Source organism: Desmodus rotundus, chromosome 7 (genome assembly GCF_022682495.2).
Source record: "Desmodus rotundus isolate HL8 chromosome 7, HLdesRot8A.1, whole genome shotgun sequence".
In the NCBI taxonomy this organism is placed as follows: domain Eukaryota; kingdom Metazoa; phylum Chordata; class Mammalia; order Chiroptera; family Phyllostomidae; genus Desmodus; species Desmodus rotundus.
The window spans coordinates 74,753,742-74,774,395 of record NC_071393.1 but is presented as its reverse complement, the minus strand read 5'-3'; the positions used below and the strand labels follow the sequence as shown (position 1 = coordinate 74,774,395).

The 20,654-nt window shown below is 41.0% G+C and overlaps 1 protein-coding gene across 2 annotated transcripts in view; it reads left to right on the top strand.

Annotated features, from left to right (window-relative positions):
* The window catches only part of INO80 (INO80 complex ATPase subunit), a 122,373-nt gene that overhangs the window by 69,862 nt on the left and 31,857 nt on the right, over window positions 1–20,654 (top strand). For both annotated transcript variants that reach the window (XM_053928986.1, XM_053928987.1), the window contains 3 exons: window positions 3,883–4,023; window positions 8,834–9,059; window positions 13,433–13,560. In XM_053928986.1, the coding sequence (XP_053784961.1) occupies window positions 3,883–4,023; window positions 8,834–9,059; window positions 13,433–13,560 (495 nt within the window). The remainder of the gene's footprint in view (window positions 1–3,882; window positions 4,024–8,833; window positions 9,060–13,432; window positions 13,561–20,654) is intronic.

Genomic DNA, 20,654 nt, shown 5'->3' with positions numbered 1-20,654 from the left:
CAGGATAGATTAAGTAAAATATCCTAGAGGTAGTCATGGTTTCTCTAAAGCTAAGGCTACATATGTTGAACATTTCGAGCCAGTGAATTCTTTTTTTAAATCTACAATCAGAAAGCTACAAATCACCTTGGCTTAGTGACTTCCGGTGAGACTACCATCTTAACGTAGCTCGTGTAAGATGAGTGAACATGTTCTAATTTGGGAATGACCACCTCTGGAAAGAGAATTGGTGGACTTTTTCCACACAGATATCACCAGTGACATACTGTGTTAAAAGGGCTTCCTAAGTGAAAGTTGTAACCCTTTCTTATTAATAACTATAATGTTGATGAGAAAATAATTGAAGGAAATATTTATTATTTCATCTTTTACCTTTATATGCTAGGAGTGAAGTAAAAAAAAGAAAAATAGGCTTTTGCCCTGACTGGCGTGGCTCAGTTGGTTGCCTGTGGTCCTACGAAATGAAAGGTCCACCAGTTTGATTCCCAGTCAGGGCACATGCCTCAGTTGTAGGCTCGGTCCCTGTTTGGGCACGTGGGACAGGCAGCTGATTGATGTTTCTCTCACACGTTGATGGGTGCACTCACACTGTCTGTCTCTCTCTCTCTCTTTCTCCCTCCCTTCTCCTCTCTCTAAAAATAAATAAATAAAATCTTAAAGAAAGTAAGAAATTCTTTTTTTTAAAAAAGGCATCTGTTGGTTTTTGCCATTTGAGAATACCTAAAATGAAGGTAGCTGAAGAGATTTCTGACAGATTGTTTAGTTATTTTTCTTTAGAAGTTAGTAAAGAATAGTCTTTAGGTCAGTTACTACTGCTACATCCCAACTCACAGCCAGGTACTACTACTAGTACTATAGTGAGCAGCGGTTGCTAGACTTGTGTCATCTGTTCTCTCCACGCTCAGGAGGGTCGAGAGGAGCTGCTGCTGATAATCAGAAATGCACTTTCAGAAAAGAAGAAAATTGGCTAATTTTCTTACCTTTATTAGTGCACCATTAATAGAGTTTATAAGTTTCCTTGCTATTCAGTATTAAGTATTGTAAGAGTTGGGTGACACCCTGTCTAACAATCTTCATACTCATCCCCACACTAGGTGTTCAGATGGTAATGGGCATAAGTACAAAGAGAAAGGGATGAATTTCAATTTATTGGGTTGGCCAAAAAGTTCGTTTAGTTTCTTCCATACAATGGTTCTAGTACTTACTTGTCTTTAACGTCATTTGAAACAATTTTGTTAGATTATATTGTGACAGCTGTAATATCAGTGTGCATTTAAAAAAAAAACTTAGCAAAATTGGTGAATTTTTGTGCGGCCATTTTAAGATTGAAGATGGAAGAAGACATGCAACATATTCGGCATATTATGTTTTATTTCAAGAAAGGTAAAAACACAGCAGAAACACAAGAAAAGATATGTGCAGTTTATGGAGAAGGTGCTGTGACTGATCGAACGTGTCAAAAGTGGTTTGTAAAGTTTCTTGGTACTGCTGACACTTTGGCCAAATAATTCTTTGCTGTGGGGCTGTCTTATGCATTGGAAGATGTTTAGCAGCACCCCTGGCCTCTACCCACTAGAAGCCAATAACAGGAGATAGCTGACATACTCAAAATGTCCAAATCAATAAAGTTATTGGTGAAAATGAAAAATGTCTTTTATTTTACAGAAAAAACTAAATGGACCTTTTGGCCAACCTAATAGATACTAGCCAATATAAAGATGAGTATACAGATAATGTTGAAAAACTCTTATCAGAAGCTTAAAGTTCTTTTGTGGGTAATAACAAGCACCTTGATATCTAGAGAAAAAGGTCAAGCACAATAAAGCTACACAGACCCACCATTGTAATAAAGTGTCGTAAAGATTTCTGGGGTGGGGTGGAGGGATGGGGAGAAAAGGCACACAACTGTAATTGAATAACAATAAAAATTTAAAAAAAAAAAAAAAGATTTGCCTATAGTGTGTTCAGAGACCCCTGAAGACAGCTCAACTCTACTGGAAACAGTTAAAGCCTTTCATTTTGTTCATGACCATTATTTAGAAGATGCGGAGTGTTTCATGGAAGCAGATTACCATACATATGTCCTACTAGACAGTTTGAGGTGGCTTCTCTCAAATTATGATCCTCAAGAACTCATTTACTTTGGGAGAATATATGTAGTGAACAAAGAAGCCTTGAAGAGATTTGTTACTATAAGGTTTGGGTACTGGAATTATAATTACTATTTTCCTACAGAGGATGCTGATTACTGTTCATCTTGCAGTTTGTTTTCTTGACTTCACAATGATGTATAAATTTGACTACATTGTGTATTATCTTCCTCTCTGTGGTTATTTATCAAACTGCCTTATTTAAGAAATCAGTAAAACAGAAATAAAGTAATCATGAGTGAAGACCCAACAATAAAATGTCTAATACTGAAGAAAGACCTGCACCTGCGATATAGAATACTGCAATCCCACTGACAAGTTCTCTGAGTGTGACTATTCCATACTTTAAATATTGCATATGAATGGCTGAAAACTGAAGTTTTAACATGAGCTGGGGAGTCTTTGAAAATGTATTTTTGATACAGTAATGTAAAGGAAGAATTTGGGTTTTTTTTGAGTGGTGGTCAGGTAGAGGGACTAAAGAGATACTATTTCCTCTTCCTGACCACTTACATTGATGTCACTGTATGACTAGAATAGCTAACCTTGTTAGAACACTGCACTGTGTTAGTTAGTACACTGATGTGAGGCTAAACAGACTTGCCTTAAAGAACAACTGAGAACGAAATATCGTTGGTAATTGTTTTTGACTCAAGAGGTGTATATCTATAATACATAGATATAACAACTGAACCAAACTTCCCCCCCATGTACATACCACCAGGTTGTCTAGAAAGTATCCAGCCATGTAATATGAAAAAGAGAGACTTTTTTTTTTTTTTACACTGCTGAATTATTTGAGAGACATTTTTTGAAGCAGACATAAAATACAAGAAACGTTGTCCATAGGACAGTGATACCTCAGACTCTTTCAAAGTAGGCACCTTGGGACCTCACACAGTTCTTCCAATTGCCATCAGCTGTCCCATTGCATTTTCCTGAATTTCATCAACGGTCTGAAATCTCTTCCCTTTCAGTGGTGATTTTGGGAAAAGCCAGAAGTCACAGGGCACCAAATCTGGCCTGTAGAGAGGGCTAGTCACCTGGGTGATTTGATGTTTAACAAAAAAACTTCTGCAGGAGACATGATGCGTGAGCCGGTGTGTTGTTGTGATGAAGCTGCCAGACACCAGTTGCCCATAGCTGCGGCCTTCTGAATCATCTGAATAGTTGCTGCAGAGGAATGTTCAACCTTAATGCAAAATTTGATGCAGATTCATTGCTCTACTCACTCAGTCACATTGAATGCAACAGCTACACAGTTTACATGCTCACTCAATGACATCTTCTGTCCCCACTGACTAGTACAGTGAAGTCCTCATCGATCAGGCACCCACATTCCAGTCCACTCTCCTTGGCTGCCAGGTTACATCGTTATCACACAAACTGTTCTTGTTGTATTAACAATGGCTGGACTTTTTTCTGGATGGACTTCATACATAGTGTTCTGTCTAATGAAGGTTTTGCTGTCACCATTTATAATTAACAGTATCTCTTCCACAAAAGGGTAGAAATGATGCTTGGTTAGGGTACATTAACAGAAAACCACATTTTGAAATTAGCATGGATTTTTGTCTACAGTATAAGTTGGGTTCTAAATAGTGTTTATTAGAATTATAATACTCACTAGGAAGAATGTCTTTAAATCAGATGTTTAATATGTGATATTTCCCCTGTTTTGATTACATTAAACAAATTATCAGTGGCACTAATCTGACTTTTTGTTTTACAGTTTCTGGTTTTCAGCAGCCACTGTAAAGCAGTGAGTGGCTACTCAGACCAGGTCGTCCATCATCGGAGATCAGCTACCTCCTCGCTTCGTTGCTGCCTGCTTACTGAGCTGCCATCTTTTTTGTGTGTGGCCAGTCCACGAGTAAGTGCTACGGGAGGCAATAAACAAAATACATGGTATTTTAAAAATACTAATTTTCAAGGGATCCATTTCTTAACTGTTTTAAACTATTTGGATCTTGAGAAACATATAAATCCTTAGTATTTAGAAAGAGCAGCCACACCACAGTCCTCGCTCTCCCAAGACAGCACTTCTCACTTTGGACTGTATTGATTTAAGAATAATTGTATGGTAGATAGGAGTGGTTTTTTTTTCTGTGACCTTATCTCTCTTCTTAGTTCCTCTCATTTAGTCAGGGGCTCTAATCTACCACGGCAGCAAGCCATCTGTCAGGTGGATTAACACCCAACAACAGGGTCACAGACAGTGGACTATTTGAAAAGGAGAGGGAACCATTTGTCACCTGCATTGAGGCTTTTGAGGGGTTTTCAGAGGAGGGGGCCAGATTGGCAGGGAGATTTGACCTGGACTTGTCACCTCAGTACAGTCTCTAAATAACAAAAGGAAATATGACACTCTGCCATCAAGAAGCTTCTTGGTCTGGTGTTCTGTCACTTTCCTTGCAGTTCTGCCGGGACTGTGTGGTTCACAAGTATGTTTCCTCTGAAAAGTGACTGTTGTAGTCTTATTTACAGATGGGGGTAGTTACTATTAGAGTTTCAACTTCAGGCAGTTGTTAGGTTCTTCCTATACCCTGTTTATCAAAACAGGGCACCCTAGTGACTGTTGACAGCATTACTGCAAAGGTCGCCCTTGGCACGCCGTGGTGGTTTACTTTGCTTATTACACCTCTTTCCAGTCCTTATTGATCAATGCCAGAAGAACCTCTCCCAACCTCGAAGAAATACATGATGGGAAGAGAGACGTAGTAGAGAAGTGGCCAGACTCTGTGGGTCAAGCAAAGTTCAAGTTTCTGTCTTTTCCATCTTGTTTCCTTTTGCTTCAAGGGGCAACTTTCAGTTAACCAGAAGACACTTTAAAGGCTGATATTTCTTACCTTTCTGTGTGTTTTTTGTTTGTTTATTTATTTTCTCCACTCATCCTAGCAAGTTGACTGTTTTCACAGTTCTGTTCAAAGAAGGTAAAGCCTTTTGAATCTTCCTTAGTGATATTTTTCTACCATTATTTACATCACCTTGCATCCTTACTTTAAGCTATCAAAGATCAGAATTGGCAGAGGGTCCAAAGGAAGATGATGAATGAAAATGAGATGATGGTATTGAGTCCCGTTGACTCCAGCCTTCCTAGCTTTCCTCCTGCTGGTCCTCTATCACATGAATGTGATTCCCTTGCCACTGTCATCTTAATTTGATTTATATTGACTGTCCAGAATTTAGATTTTGCATGTTTCCAATTCTTCCAAAGCATTCTTGGTCTTCAAAGCTGAAGCTGTTGCAGAGAAATTCACTTTTTTAAGAAACATCTAAAGCCAAGTGCTTCCATTGAAAGTAGCGTTCAGGCTTCATAATTGTGTGGTTTGTTTCCTTCTCAGTCTCCTAGTGTGTTTGTTTCCTTCTCACTCTCCTTACTGAGAGGCCTGATAAAAGGAAGTCTAGATTTTTAGAGCAGTATGTCAGGGTGCTTTTACTTCTTATATTCCCAGTATTTTATAGAGCCAGTGAAAAGTGAACTGCCTTGAACTGTAATGGCATTCATGGACATAACAATTTTGATCTGTACCATCCCGAGCTCTAGAGCTAACCACTCTGAAGAACAGCCCCACTCTCTGAACATATTCATACATAGGCACCCCAGCTGTACTTCAGAGGATTGTTTTCTGAGGAGCTAGAAGTCTAAACTGTCATGTGTGGTGCTGCTCTTTCCCTAAAGAACAGTAAACAGTAGCTTGAAGAAGACTGTCATAGTGCATAAAGGCGTGATGGCGGTCAGGGAGGAGGAGGAAGCCTTTATCATTTGACTGAAATGCTCCTTTCAGCGTCCTACCCAGCCTCTCCTCCCTTATTTATTTGTAGGGTTTCTTCACTTAACACGTGCCAAACCTGAAAATGGGAGTAATTACACGATGGGTATGAGGACAGGAAAAAGTTTTTAAATATGTCTGAGTATTTTATTCACATGTGCACAAATCCTTAATCTTTCAGATCAGGCCTGGGGTATGAATAAGGCAACATTTCATGAAATACCTTAATTATGTTGATTTCTCACCCATCTTGATGGAGAGAAACTGATTTCCTTTGAAACCTCAACCTTGGCCTTGAGTTACGACAAATTAACTTTCCTGGCACGTGCTGTGTGAAAACTTTAGGGTCATTAAGGAAGGAATTATGGCAGCTCTTTTCTCATTAACTGAGAAAATAATTCAGCAGGGGTCATAAACTAAAACCCTGGAATCCATCTTACAAAACGTGTAGCGCTTGGAGCGGTCACGCTTCCAGAGCTAGAGCAGGAATATACATGTCCTCAGGAAGGACGCTCTGAATGCTTGTGGAGGAAGCCTCTGAAGATACCATAGTTTAGAAAGTTAATGAAGCAAGAAACAGGTTAGCTTATGTGGCTGATGGGAGTATGCATTTCGATTTGTGGGGAGGAGAAAATGGTCATGCTTCATCTCTCCCTGTTTCTGAGCAATCAGGAAGGCCACTTGGGTGGAGGCTGTCTAGGATAGAGCAGACTTGGAAAGCAGGATTTAAGTAGAAATGGACTCGTTTGCCCCCGTAGGGCCTCATTAGTTTGCTGCTTACGTATTTACAACATGACTTTCTATGATTCTGCATATATCTTGATCCAGGGCTCCTGCCAAAGAAGTTTATCAAAACATTAAAAAATATTTCACTAAGAACTGTGCCTTGCAAGCCTCCCAGTTTCAGTCCTGAACTTGGAAGGATATCAGCAAAATGCAAATTGGAAAATAGGTGAAAGTTTACAACTGAAAAAAGTTGGTTTGTTTTTAAACTACTAAGACTTCCTAGAAATGAGTCCCAGGCAGGGGAAACATTCTCCTCTGCGTCACTGTTCACCCTGTTCCTTTAGGCTGAGTTTCTAGCATTGAATTTTTCATCTTGAGACTGTGGGCCCAGTCTTTATATGTAATTCCAATGTAAGTTCTGCTGCTCTACCAAAAAAAAAAAAAAAAAAAAAAAAAAAACAACCCAAAGCATTTATCTTTGTAAAATTGGCCAGTATTAGTCTCTCACAGATTATGCATTACTCATCCAAGAGTGTGCGTGTTATTTGACATATATAGAACTGGTGACACTTCTGTAGTCCAGACTGCTGCTTCCTTAACCATTTTTATGGAATTAGCAGCAGTTGATTGTGAGGTACTGGGACTTACATCCTAGATCAGGGGTCCCCAGCCCATGACCTGTTAGGAACTGGACCACAGAGCAGGAGGTGAGCGGCAGGCAAGCAAGTGAAGCTTCATTCGCATTACCATCTGGGCTCCACCTCCTGTCTCCCCATCCACCCCTGCACCTGTCCATGGAAAAATTGTCTTCCACAAAACCTGTCCCCGGTGCCAAAAAGGTTAGGGACCCCTGCCCTAAATGGTAGGTGTCTATGCTGATCCAGTATGTGATGGATCACTGCCAGAACAAACCAGAGCAGATAGAGACCAAATTTTTATCCACCTGCTTTGTATTTCAGTGTTTATTTGCCTATGCTCAATTTTCAGTGGGAAAAGTTAATAACTTGGAAACAAGAGGACAAACTCCTTTTGGAGAGAGTAGAGGAGATATGAGATTACCAAAACCTCCTAGTACAGTCCCGTTAAACCAATTTCTGTGTGAGCTTGTCTGGGTTTTAGAGCTCTAGGGGCCCAGCTTGCTGTCACCCTCTGTAGTTTTGCCATTTGGACCATAGATGGCACTACATCCTAGCCAATTCAGGTCAGCTTCCTCTGCGAGCCGGAGTAGCATATTCTGTGGTTATTGGTAAATGATGCTCTTTCTCTGGTGTTGGTACCCTCTAGTCCCCAGCAGAGGTACCTTGCAGCTCCATAGTAAGCTGACTGTTTATGTACCCCATGGCAGCATTTTCAAGGCTCAGCCTAAGATGCTGGGGTGCTTGTTAAAAACCTAGTTCTGTTGGCTCCTCCTATCTGAATACACAGCTGCTTATTAGAATGGGAATAGACCAGAGATAGCTAAAGAAGGATAAAGCCTATGTTTCTGAATGGAGAGGAGCCTGCTGTTCTATAAGGGGCAGCATTTGAATGTTGTTGCACGCAGTGGTGAGGTAAGATGTGCGTAGCCTCTACCCTAACCAAGAAATGAATCTTCTACTTCTAGCAATTGCTCCCCCACCCCCTCCACCAGCTTATGGCCTGAAAGAAAGATTCTCTTATTTTCCAAAAGGTTTGTCAGTCAGCAGCCCTGTCAGGGAAAAGGAGAAAGAAGTATTGATAAACATGGGAGCTTTGCCACAAAATCATTAAAGATAACTTCAAATGCACCAAGCCAATACTCTAGTTCTTAATGTCGACTCAACTAGCTCTAGTTCCCTTTTTGACTTCACCAACTTATGTATGGCAAATATAACTTTGCCAAAAGCAACATCCAGCAGAGACGGGAAGTTCAAAGCCAATGTATGTATATGGTAGAATTGTTTCTGACCTGGTATCCCAGTTTATCTGTGAACTCCAGTACTCTTTAGATTTGTTACAGGTTCATATTATAACAGGTTGGCCTTTTACCTGGGAAGGCTGTCACTATATCAGTTATAAGGAAGAGTTTAGTTTGTTAGAACAGGGAAGGTAAAACTACTAGCCCAAGAATTATTCACATTAGTCTAATTTCAAAGTTGAGGTTCCCAAAAGACTTAGTGGGTGTGGAAAATGTGAAAGAACCATCTCATTTGACTCTGACTGCAGGTCACCGCAGTGCCATTGGATTCCTACTGCAATGACCGAAGTGCAGAATATGAGCGGCGAGTGCTGAAGGAAGGAGGGAGTATGGCAGCCAAGCAGTGTTTGTTGAATGGGGCCCCTGAACTGGCAGCAGACTGGCTACATCGACAATCCCAGTTCTTCCCAGAGCCAGCTGGAGGACTGTGGAGCATCAGGCCTCAGAATGGCTGGTCTTTCATCAGGATTCCAGGTAAGTCCTCTGTCCTCTTGAAATACGTTCCCAGCTCTGGCAAGGGGAGAACCAGGGAGATGCTCCATGTGGTGGTTTCAGATATTTGGAATTCAAAGTTTTAGGGGTTTCTGTTTCCTCTTCTGCCCTTAGTAACTTATAGATAAGTGTATTTCAGTAATTTGTGACTTGAGTAGAGAGAAATGTGTTTTAGATTTGTGTAAATACTCTCCTTTGATAAGCTTACAGAGGAGAAAGGAATGCCACTCCTACAAAAAGGGGAGGAGGTAGAAATAAATGAGGTAGGAAAGGCTCCAGGTCGAGTGAGTAGTTGTCTTGTGCCATTGCCACTGGGATGAATGAGAATGTCGTCACTCACAGAAAGCCTAGCCCAAGTAGCATAAATAGTGTTCTGCACAAAGCGCTAGAGATCTTAATGATAACCAGAAGGAGAACAGTGTGTTTTGTGCCAAAATGCTAGCAGATTCCCAGACCTCCTGGGGTCACGGACGTGGGTTGGAAGGAAACTAGGTTTTCATCTTGGCTTTAGTGAAACTACTTTTTTAAAAATATTTTATTTATTTATTTTTAGAGAGAGGGGAAGGGAGGGAGAGAGGGAGAGAAACAGGGATGTGAGAGAGATACATAAATCGGTCGCCTCTCAAATGCCCCCAGCTGGGGACCTGGCCCACAACCCAGGCATGTGCCCTGACTGGAATTGAACCGGTGACTCTTTGGTTCACAGGCCAGCACTCAATCCTCTGAGAGACACCAGCCAGGGCAATGAGACTTCTTTTAAGGAGATTGAACACAGGGTTCATAGGCTTATGTTCTTTGCTTACACATGGCGAACTGGAGCAGTAGCTTAGAGCTGCCATGTTAGTTTTGGTTGTCCAGATTCTCTAGTACTTTGATTGTATTCATCTTATTTGCATGTAAGGGAAGAAAACTAGAGCTAAGCATTCAAAAGAGAGAATCTCCTGTTTCTAAGAGATAACTGGATTCAGGGTTTAAGGCCTGGTTTTTCCATTTCAATGTTGACTCTGTCCAGTGTCAAGAAACTTGGGGTCAACCTGCTCTAGTAGTTTTGAGGATGCTTTGAACTGGCAGATACTGTTTCGGGTATGTGAGAACAGTATTGTAAATGTCCTCATAGCTGGCTTAGAACATGGAAAAGCAGTGCGTGAAGGTACAGTGATGGAAAATAAGTGGAAACCCAGAGTGTAAAGAATGTCTGAATACTGGTGGGAATAGAGGGATAGCGCGGTGTGGAAACCGCAGAATCCCAGGCAGAAGATGGGCACAGGTATAGAAAGAAGCAAGACAACACCTTATTTATTGTTTCTCCCTTCTTCATCTGGCTGCTTAGTTCCCAGTACAGGAGTAGAAGGCTTATTGCTGGCGCTGTGGGAATCTCTTGTGGCTTTTCCTGTTCTTTGAAAGAAAAATGGACCTTGTTTAAATAGCAGGAAGTGTCTGAGTTCTTTTCGCATCGATAAAAAAGCACCAGCCTCACTGGCTGTTTACTGTGAGAACCAACCAGCTCCTCACTGACCCTATTGTGCTCTGTAGACTGGCTGGGGCAGAGCAGTGAGGGTTTGGGGGTGGGGGATCACTGGAACCTATATTTTATCTCTCTTTTTTTCTATACTTTTTCATTTTCTGTGTCCCTGGGAAGGATTGGATCCATTAAATTTCTTGAGAGACTAACGAAAATCTGGATTTCAAACATTGAATGTGTCTCTGTGTTTCACTGGGAGAAGGATCTACAATCCCTTCAAAAGTCTAATCTCCTCTCCTTGGTAAGAGGAGATATTATTTAATGTTACCCTCATTATACTGCCGTAAGATACATTCATTTTGTCTCTGAGCAGGATCTTACACTGTGGTCAGTAAGAACCTGTGAGTGAAAAGTACTGTAAGACTGTACCACAAAATTGTAGGAAAGATTGCGAGAAAGTAAATCTGTTCATTTCACCATTTTTTTGAGCTCCTGTTTTAAAGAAGGGGCTGGTCACAGGTTTGACATGGCAGAATCAGCCAACAAAGGTGCTCTTCTTGGCTCTGTGCCCTGCTTAGCAATAGGTTGTACTCTTGTCCATTGCAGCTTTGGTAGCTTCTAAAATACTGGGTCATGGATGCCAGACCCAGAAGACACCAGTGTGTACAGAGAAAGAAACCAATTTTTCTGCATGTCTTTGTAAGGACAGATTCTGGAGACTGACTTCCTCTGTCTAGCATGCTCCCCAGAGAAACAGAAATAATTGTTCATTACTTAAGGGTTTTAAGGCCATTGCTGAAGTTTCTTCTTAGGCCTTTTCCTTCAGTGCATTCTGAAGCTATCCAACCCGTCCACTTTCACCTCCCCTACCTAACAGGCTAACAAACAGGGACCACATCTGCTTCTTCTCTGAAGTGCGTGAATCATCGTCATCTCTGAGTTTTCCGAATACTGGCATCAGTTCTTTCTGATTTGTCAATATAAAGTAGATGTGGGAAGCAGGAATGTGTGAAAATCACTGAATCGTGATTTTGAGATGAATTGAAGCTTCTCAAAACTCAGACACAAGATGGATTTGTGTATGCTTAAATATTTGTGGTGAGGGAGTATATGTGAATGGAGAGAGAAGATAAGCAGGCTGCAGAAATCCAATGTGGTTAGCTTAGTCCTGCCCAATGACTGAAAAATATATGGGCTTTTAATTTTATTTAACTGTGCTGTTCTTTTAGTGAGAAAAGAAAGAAACGTATTGTTTAAAATTGATTGGTAGATCTGTGGGGACTATCAAAATTGAGGGACCCTAGGGAATCCAACTAAAGGAGAAGGGTAAATGTGACAAGAAGAAATCTTGAAGTTGCTATGAAAGCATTGCTGCCTCATCAGACTTGAAATTTGTACAGACCTCCTTGTCTGGTGCCAGAGAGAGGGCTTAGCAATCGCTTGTCCCAGCTGCAGTCATTTGATTGTGTTGGTAAGGAGACCAACAAAAAGAAGAGCATTTCAATAATCTAAACAGGACCAAACAAAGAGGCTGAACAAAGGTGTGCGCCGCGGCGTCAGGGAGGGGTGGTGGAGGGAGAGATGTGGCCTGGCAGCGTTCCGAAGGTGGGAAAAGGCAGGCTACAGTGCAGAGGAGTAAACATCCAGGACCTGTGGCTTTGTAGCAAAACAGAGTGGTTGATGATTTGTTATGGTGCTGTCAGCACATCCGTCCTTGTTCGGTTTATACAATAATTGTGCACTTGGCAAATAGTGGCAAGAACTGAGAAACGACCGTTGAGAACTCCTGGATTGCTCTACAATCTGAGCAAAAACCACAGGTTCAAACCAGAAACAAAAGATAGATAGTATGTTTTTCTTAACAGTTTTTCTTTTTTATTTTTAGTGGTTAGTTGTCTGTGTAATATCTTTAGCCTTTCCTTCTCCCTTTTTATGTTCCATGGTCACTTCCACATACACCCTTAAATCTCCCAGCCCCTTAAGCCTCCTCTCTTCCCCTCTTAATAACAACAATTGTTCAAGGCATGTTTATGGACCAGTCTGCAAACAGGAAACTCTACTTCCTGAAATGTGATGGGAGTTGAATGATACTGAATGGATAAGATGAAAATTTGTGAGTTAAGTATTCTTTAAAGATCTTTGGCTGAAATGATTTTTTTTTAATGGGAAGAGGAAGGAGACAGCACGAGTTAGTGAGTGAAAGCAGCTTCCATTTCACAGAAACCCAAAGCCAGTCTTTCTAAAAAGCTGAACAAGTCCTATAGTGTCTTTATTGAATTACAGCTTAGGATAATGACATTTACCAGCCAACCTATTTGAAATCATCCAGGAAGAGGGAGTTTGGTTGTTTTGTTTTGTTTTTTTAAGGCAGAAGAGGGTACATTTATTTTCATTTCTTGGTGTTTAAGTGTCTCCAGGGGCAGGCAAGAGCAGGCCTTATTTCTTTACATTGCCGTGCTTCCAGAAGGTAAACCATTCAGCCATAGAACTAGCAGAAACAAGTATCTAGAGATAATTATGGACAAAAACCCAACAGGTTTCTCAGGTCACATATAGCAGACATGACATGGACATCACTTTCGGACGTCCATGTGTGTACCTGCTGTTCCCTGAGTAAGAGTTAGAGTAGGAAGGTTTTCAGATGCCTCTGTCTGATTAGGAACTGTCAGTTGGGAAGGAACCTACACCTCCCTCTTTCAGGATATTTCTTCCCAGAGCACTATTGGATCGTGATTTAATAGTGCTTTGCATTCTTCTCTAGAGTACTTTCTCGCACTCATGATGACAAGCATCCTGGTTGCCTAGTAATTTTTGCTGCATACAGCTTTGCAGTGAGTGATTTTGCTGCTTCAATTAAATATAGTTTCCCCCTTCCCCCTTTTCTTCTCCCTAGGCAAGGAGAGCCTCATCACTGACAGTGGAAAGCTGTATGCCCTTGATGTCCTGCTGACTCGGCTCAAGTCTCAAGGACATAGGGTCCTTATCTACTCCCAGATGACCAGGATGATAGACCTACTGGAGGTAGGAGAAGGAACCTGGGGGACCTAGGACACCTTGACATTTAACTTGTAGGAATCAGATGTCTCTGACTAATACCAGTCCTGCTTAATGAGAACTCCAAACATCCTTGTGATTGTACTGTCTGTAAGGGAGAAGTAGCTCCTGGCAGGTGTGAGAGTATGCAAAGGATTTCTGCCTCCTTCCTTATACCAGTAAAATAGAACACTTCTTACTCCCTTCACTAGGGACCAAATTCCCTAATTTTAAGTAGAGCAGAGCCTAGGAATTTCTCGAAAACTTTTTTGATACTGTACATAGTAAACAAGATTTGGGATTACTTCTGTATGTGAAAAACTAGAAAGCGGCTGTTCATCCTGAGTTAATCTAGTGGTTCTCAACTTGACTACATACTGCAGTCTCTTGGGGGACCTTTAACAAATACTGGTATCTGGTTCCATCCCCAGAGATTCTTATTATAATATGGGGTGAGGCCTAGGCATCAGGATATTTATTTGTTTGTTTGGCATGAGGATATTTAAAAGCTCCTAAGGTAATTCTGATCTGTAACCAAAGTTGACAACCACTGGATTATGGTGACAGATACAGCTATGTCTTACTGTATATTCTGCTTTCTTCTTGTCTGAGTGGTTGCTTTGTTACTTGAGGGAACAGAAGTCATGGACATTGAAACAAGAGAGTGAAAGTGAGGACAAATAATCACAAACCACTAGAATAAATCTTTAGTGCAAGAATGTTGGGCCCTGACTGGTGTGGCTCAGTTGGTTGGACATGCTTCTGCGAAACAAAGGGTCACTGGTTCAATTTCCAGTCAGGTCACAGGCATGGGTTGCAGGCCCTGTCCCCAGTTGGGGATGTGCAAGAGGCAGTCAGTTGGTGTTTCTCTCCCTCTCTTTCTCCCTTCCTTCCCCTCTCTCTAAAAATAAGTAAATAAAATCTTAAAAAACAAAAAAGATGTTGGAAAGCTACTTGTCTAGAGTTTAAAGCACTGTGAGTAATGTATATCAGATATTCTCATGTTTTTCCATGGATTTTATATATGTAAGGCTTTCTATTCTAGTTCTGCTACTTCAGGTAGTAGTTGATAATAAGTGAAAATTGAACTGTGATTATCCCTTTCTAGGAATAAAGGAGTAGATATCACCAGTACAGAAGGAATGAAGGGTAGTAAGAAGGAAGAATTTTTAGGTTCTTTGGAAGCCAGGGTTGGTTGGTTGCTGAATTTTCCAGTGAATTTATTGGAATTTGGTGGCAAACTGTTTTTTAATTATCTGGCTTTTTCTTTTTTAACAAGAGACAAATGATATTTGAGGTCAGTTTAATCATTACGTTTTATGTTTAATAAGGTGTTCAGCTCCAGAATGCTGTCAACGGGCCACACTTTCTGGTTTATATTGTAAGGAGGGTACCTATTTCTAAATGATGAAGAAAGCTTATAAGTGACTGCAAGTTGCTGTAAGAGAGGTGATTAAGCCATTGTGTTTGATGTAAATCTTGACTGTGTCACAGGTACAACAATAATTTAAAATAAAAGCAGTAATTAAAATAAAAGGACTGCCTACATCTTTAATGTTCTGATCTAAACAGATGATGCCACTAGCCAAAACAGTGAGTTAACTTTCCCTCAGGTGGGCTTTTTTTTAGATAAAGTGTACTTGCCTTGTCCTAAAGAGTTAGGCAAGTATAGAGAAGTACTGATCTTAAACTGCTAATTATTATAGGAAAAGCAATATGTTAAGGATTTTGTAAGGGAGGGGATGATCTTTCTTTTAAGGTAACTCTGGTAGATGAAGGTGAGTGTGGGTGGTTTAAGTGTGATACAGTTCTACATCTTACTTCCTTATCCTACATATTGCACACTTCTAGGTACTAATAAATATTACTAAAATAAGTAAATCAAAGAATGAATACATTTTGTTCAGGATGAGTGCTATAAACCTTACCGACCTTGGTCGCTTCCTATCTCTAGTCCAGCAGGTTTTTTTGAAGGGGGAGGGGCTGAACTTTGTGGGTTGACTTCACAGACAAGGCAGCTTAACCTTCTCTAAATGTAGTTGCATCTCTCTGTGGGGAATTCTGAGTTGGGGAAGAGCAAATTCAAAGCCTGAATTTCACAACTGCTGACATTCCTTAGCCATATGTATTAACATGCATCTAGGATGTTGCTGCCAAAAATGTTGCGGCTGTTTGTATGTTTTACTGAAAAACTAAAATGAAACTGTTGCCTAGGTTCCTTAATACTGTCTCCTTCAACATTAAATTTCCTAATTTTTTTGTCTATTTATTTAATATTATTTACCCAAATCAACCACATTCTGTATCCCAAGAGGTTAGTCTGCAAATGAAATCTATTTTGTAGGCATAGAATTACAGTGCCCACAATGTTTAATATATGTCTGATCATTTATTGAAATGTAACTATATTGTGGATCTTAGGACAGTCCAGAATTAGGTCTACTTTTTTTTCTTTTTTAATCCTCACCCAAAGATATGTTTATTGATTTTTTCGTTTTGGGGCATGACACCCAACCAGCGAGCCACACTGGTCAAGACTCAACTTTCTAATCAGAATCTTTCTCACTATAAATCCTTGCACCTGGGCCTTCTTTGTTTTTTTCTGACTCCTAGCATTTAGAGAGAGGGAAAGGGGGGAGAGAGAGAAAGAAAAACATTGATGTGAGAGAGAGAGAAATTGATTGGTTAAGTCCTGTATGCGCTCTGACTGGGGATTGAACCTGCAGCCTTTTGGTGTACGGGATGATGCTCCAGCCAACTTAGCCACCCAGCCAGAGCTAGGTCTACATTTTTTTACCTTTTCAAAGAGTCTTACGGGTTTTTCAGTCACTTTCATAATAAAATCTGTAAACATTCACCAGAGCCATTTTGGCTTTAAAACATGATCCGGTGTGTGAACCCTAAGGGTCATGTTTAGAAAGGCCGTCTGTATAGCTGCTTTCCCTTTTTCTTTAAAAAAAATACCTTGATCCTTGCCTTGCTTCTTTATTTGTAGTGTTGGAAGTTATTTGTATCTAGAATTTTTTAACTTTTTTTCAGGGTTCTCTTTTTCCCTTGACATCCTGTTATCCTGCATGTCAAGGAGGAAAAGAAAAGCTTTCAATAAAGCCAGAGTTAGAACTCACAGGAGGCATTGAAGCTCTCTTGTGGAACTGTGGAGCATGTCAGCATCTTTCATGCAACAGCCTTTTTGGGTTTTTTTATTCTGTGCTTTAGCCTTGTCTATCTTGTCTGTCTATTTCTGGGACTCAGAAGACAATAAAAACCCACATGCTTCTACATGGGCAGGTTTCTGTTTTGTGAGAAATACTAGGTGTGGGTACTTAGTATTTGCTCAGTATTTCCTAAAGTGATTGATAGCTGCCTTCTCTTCAACAAAAATCTGACTTTAAATTTTTTGGAATATATCAGGTCTTCTTCCAAATAGAATTCTGCATTCTGAAATGTTTTATCCTTACCCATGATATCCAAATAGTTTTCTGGATAGTGAATAAAAAAGGATACTGCTTAATTTCCAGGGCCAAGGATTTTTAGTGTGACACAAGCAGAAGTTAAGGATGTAAATAGGGGAAAATATGGTAGATCACTAAATGTTATGTTGTGGGTTTATTTTATATTTACTGAGTCACCTATAGGGTCTTGGCTGGTGAGCGTTCTATGGAGACAGACACAGCCCCTGTGCAGTTAGGAAGGTGGTGTCCAACTGGACGTCAGACAGAACTTTTCCTAACACCATCATTTTTACCCTGGTTTGGATGTTGCAGAGAGCTTTTAACTCCCTACAGATGACTTACATTATCTCTGGGTAGTCTCTTTTGAGATTCATTCCTGTTGCATCAAGCAGCTGAGTCTGTAGTTTAAGGAAACAAGCCTCAGCATTTTCTGTGCAATACGACAAAGGTTCAGCCAACTGGTGCTTATGTGGTATGATTGTTAAGTACCGAAACAGACAAATCTTGAATCGTACCAGTATATGAAAATAGTACAACTCAGAATTAAATCCAGATAATCCATAGCTAATGATGACATTTGAGACACTGGGTTGTATAACTTGTCTAGTCAGCAAGTACTTCACTAGGAAAAGGTTCATCCTAAACAGATGTTCTATTATTTACAAGTACTCCAAAACATCTTCATTATGTTGGTGAGATCAGTCCATAAAAAGACAGAGGTGCCCGAGGTCACCCTAACACTCAACCAGTCAGGTTTGTCATATAGTGAATTTCAACCGTGCTGACAAGCCCCTTGGGAGCCTGGCCAGGGCCAGGGGCAGCAGCCCATAAAAGGACCACAACAACATGGACGGTGCTATAACATCTCACTGTTTGGGGGGTTTTTTTAAATAATTAATTAATTATGGCAGGGCGGGTGGGGGGGGTGGATGACCTTTTTAGCGCAAGCGAATTTTCCCTCTTGTTGGGAGCAACAGGCTGCCCCAAACCAGAGTTGCATCCCCATGTGAGCTGGGGCTGGAAGTATGCCTGGGCCTCCCGGTGCTGCTTGTGGGCTAGGAAGAAGCACAGGCGGCAACCAGGTTTAGACCTGGAGGCAGCTGGTCCAGCGGACCCAGGCTCAGAGCCTTCCTTCCCAGGTTCCATATTAGTCCTGCACTTCTCAGGGAGGAGAGACCTTTCTCAACAGAGGTTCTAAGACTTTCCAGAGGGATACATGGGTCTGGCTTTGTGTTCCTCTTTGTGCCTCGGTTTCCTTATCTGCAGAATGGAGCCGATGATCCCTGTCTTGGGGATTAGAGGTGGAGAGGAAGTTTCTGAAAGGATTTGTAAACTGTTGGTTGCCAAACAGGGAGTGCCACAGTGGCAGGTAGTCACGGTGTGGGTGGCAGGACCTTTGAACTCAGGAAAGCTCAGCTCCTGTTTTCCATGCTGGGGACTGTCGGGCCCAGAGCAGCGAGTCCCCAGCTTGGTCTGCAGAGCTGAGCCATGGCACTGCCTCCCTGTTTTTCCACATTTTTAGTGGCTTCGCTCCCAATTCTGGTGGCATTTGCTACTACCTGAACAATTTGCCTGAAGGTGGAGATTAAACAGGTTCTGGTTCTTTCTGGTTCTGTTAAAAATAATAATGATAAAATTAAATAATTAATTATGTGGAAGGAGGGGGAAATAATATATTAAGTAATAATTAATTAAAGAGAGTGGGAGGGAGGAAGAAAGAGAGGGAGACATGAGAGAGAAACATCAATCAGTTGCCTCTTGAATGTGCCCCCACCGGGGACCAGGCCCATAACCCAGATAGGTTCCCTGACTAGGAATGGACAGCGGCAGCCTTTCATTTGGGGGCATGATGCCCAACCAGTGAGCCATACCAGTCAGGGCTTAACTTTCAAATCAGAATCTTTCTCACTGTAAATCCCTGCACCTGAGCCATCTTTGTTTTTTCCTGACTCCTAGCATCAAAGAGCTCCTAATCTCATGCCAAAGTGTTCACTTTAAACTTGACATAGAATTTACCATTCCTTCTGGATCCTTTCTTGAACTCTAGGGTTTAGAAGTGATTCCTCCATTGTCACTGCTTATCCATATCCAAATCCTTGATGCTTTCATTTTTTTCTTGAGAAATACAGAAGTATTTTTATGTTTTCATTTAATGATGTAAAACAAATACTATGTTTTCTTCCACATTTACAGCTCAACAGACTAGAACTGATTTTTAATCTCTATATAGAGCATACAATATTAGTATTTTTTTAAGATTTTATTTATTTATTTTTAGAGAGAGGGGAAGGGAAGGAGAAAGAGATGGAGAGACACATCAACGTGTGGTTGCCTCTCACTTGGCCCCCACTGGGGACCTAGCCCACAACCCAAGCATGTGCCCTGACTGGGAATTGAACCGGTGGCCCTTTGGTTCACAGCCCGCACTCAATCCACTGAGCTACACCAGCCAGGGCTATATTAGTATTTTAAAAGTTTATTCTTTTATATGAGGGGGTATACCCCCAAAATGGAATTTATTTATAAAAAATTGTGTATTCTTACGTTTTCACTCACCTTCAAAGTACTCTTCATTTGACACAATACACCTATCGAGATGTTTTTTCCACTGCTCAAAACAGTTTTTGAACTTGTCTGTTTTGATGCCTTTTAATGCTTCTACTGTTCCTTGTTCCACATCAGCAAAGCATTTCCCTTTGAGGACTTCTTTCATCCGGGGAAACAAAAAAGTCGCTTGAAGCGAGATTGGGTAAATAGGGAGGAGGGTAGGGCATGGAGGTCATGCCATTTTTGGTCAAAAACTGCTGAATACTCACTCAGCGTGGTTCATAAATCACATGGGCAGGTGCATTCATAAATCACCATCATGAAATGGGCAAATGCATTGAGTCTCCAAAAAAAATTCACTGAAACTGAGCGCAGCATCTCACAGCAACACCAACTGGTACACTGACAGAGATGGGTTCCTAAGACACTCACATAGTGGGAAAGCCTGTACTTCAAGGGGTCTGCCCTCCAGAAGATAATTCCGGGGTTTTTTGGGTCCCCACTTACATGAGCTGGCTTCTTTTAGAATGTCAATACCTTTGTGAGCTGTAATTTTGAACATACTAGAAAGCTAGGTATTCTAACATTGTCCCATGGGATGGAAAGCAAATTGGAGGTCACTGTTGACTAGCATTTTCATTAGGTCTTAAGAATGCTGGAAGGTCATGTGTGAGGTTACAATCATCCTATATTCTGTTTAGTTTATTTCCTTTCCATGCCAACTGTGAGTAAGGCATTGTGCTAGGCAGATGTAAATATCAGTTCATTGTCATCTTTGTCAGCAAGGAATGTATCCTGTGTGTGTGTATACATATCACAAACACAAATAGCTGTCAAGTGTACCCTGATACTGATGTCACAAATGAAGCATAACATTGCTGAACATGGCAAGAGGGATACATTTATTTCTTACTGGGTTGTTTGAGGAGGTCTTTACATAGACAGGAGCATCTGAACTGAACTTAAATAGAATATCAGCCATCAGGGAGAAGTGCATTCCAGACTAAGGAAGCCAGGTGTAAAAAGGCACAGGGATGGGCCCTGGCTGAGTGGTTCAGCTGGTTGGAGCATCGTCCTGCAGAC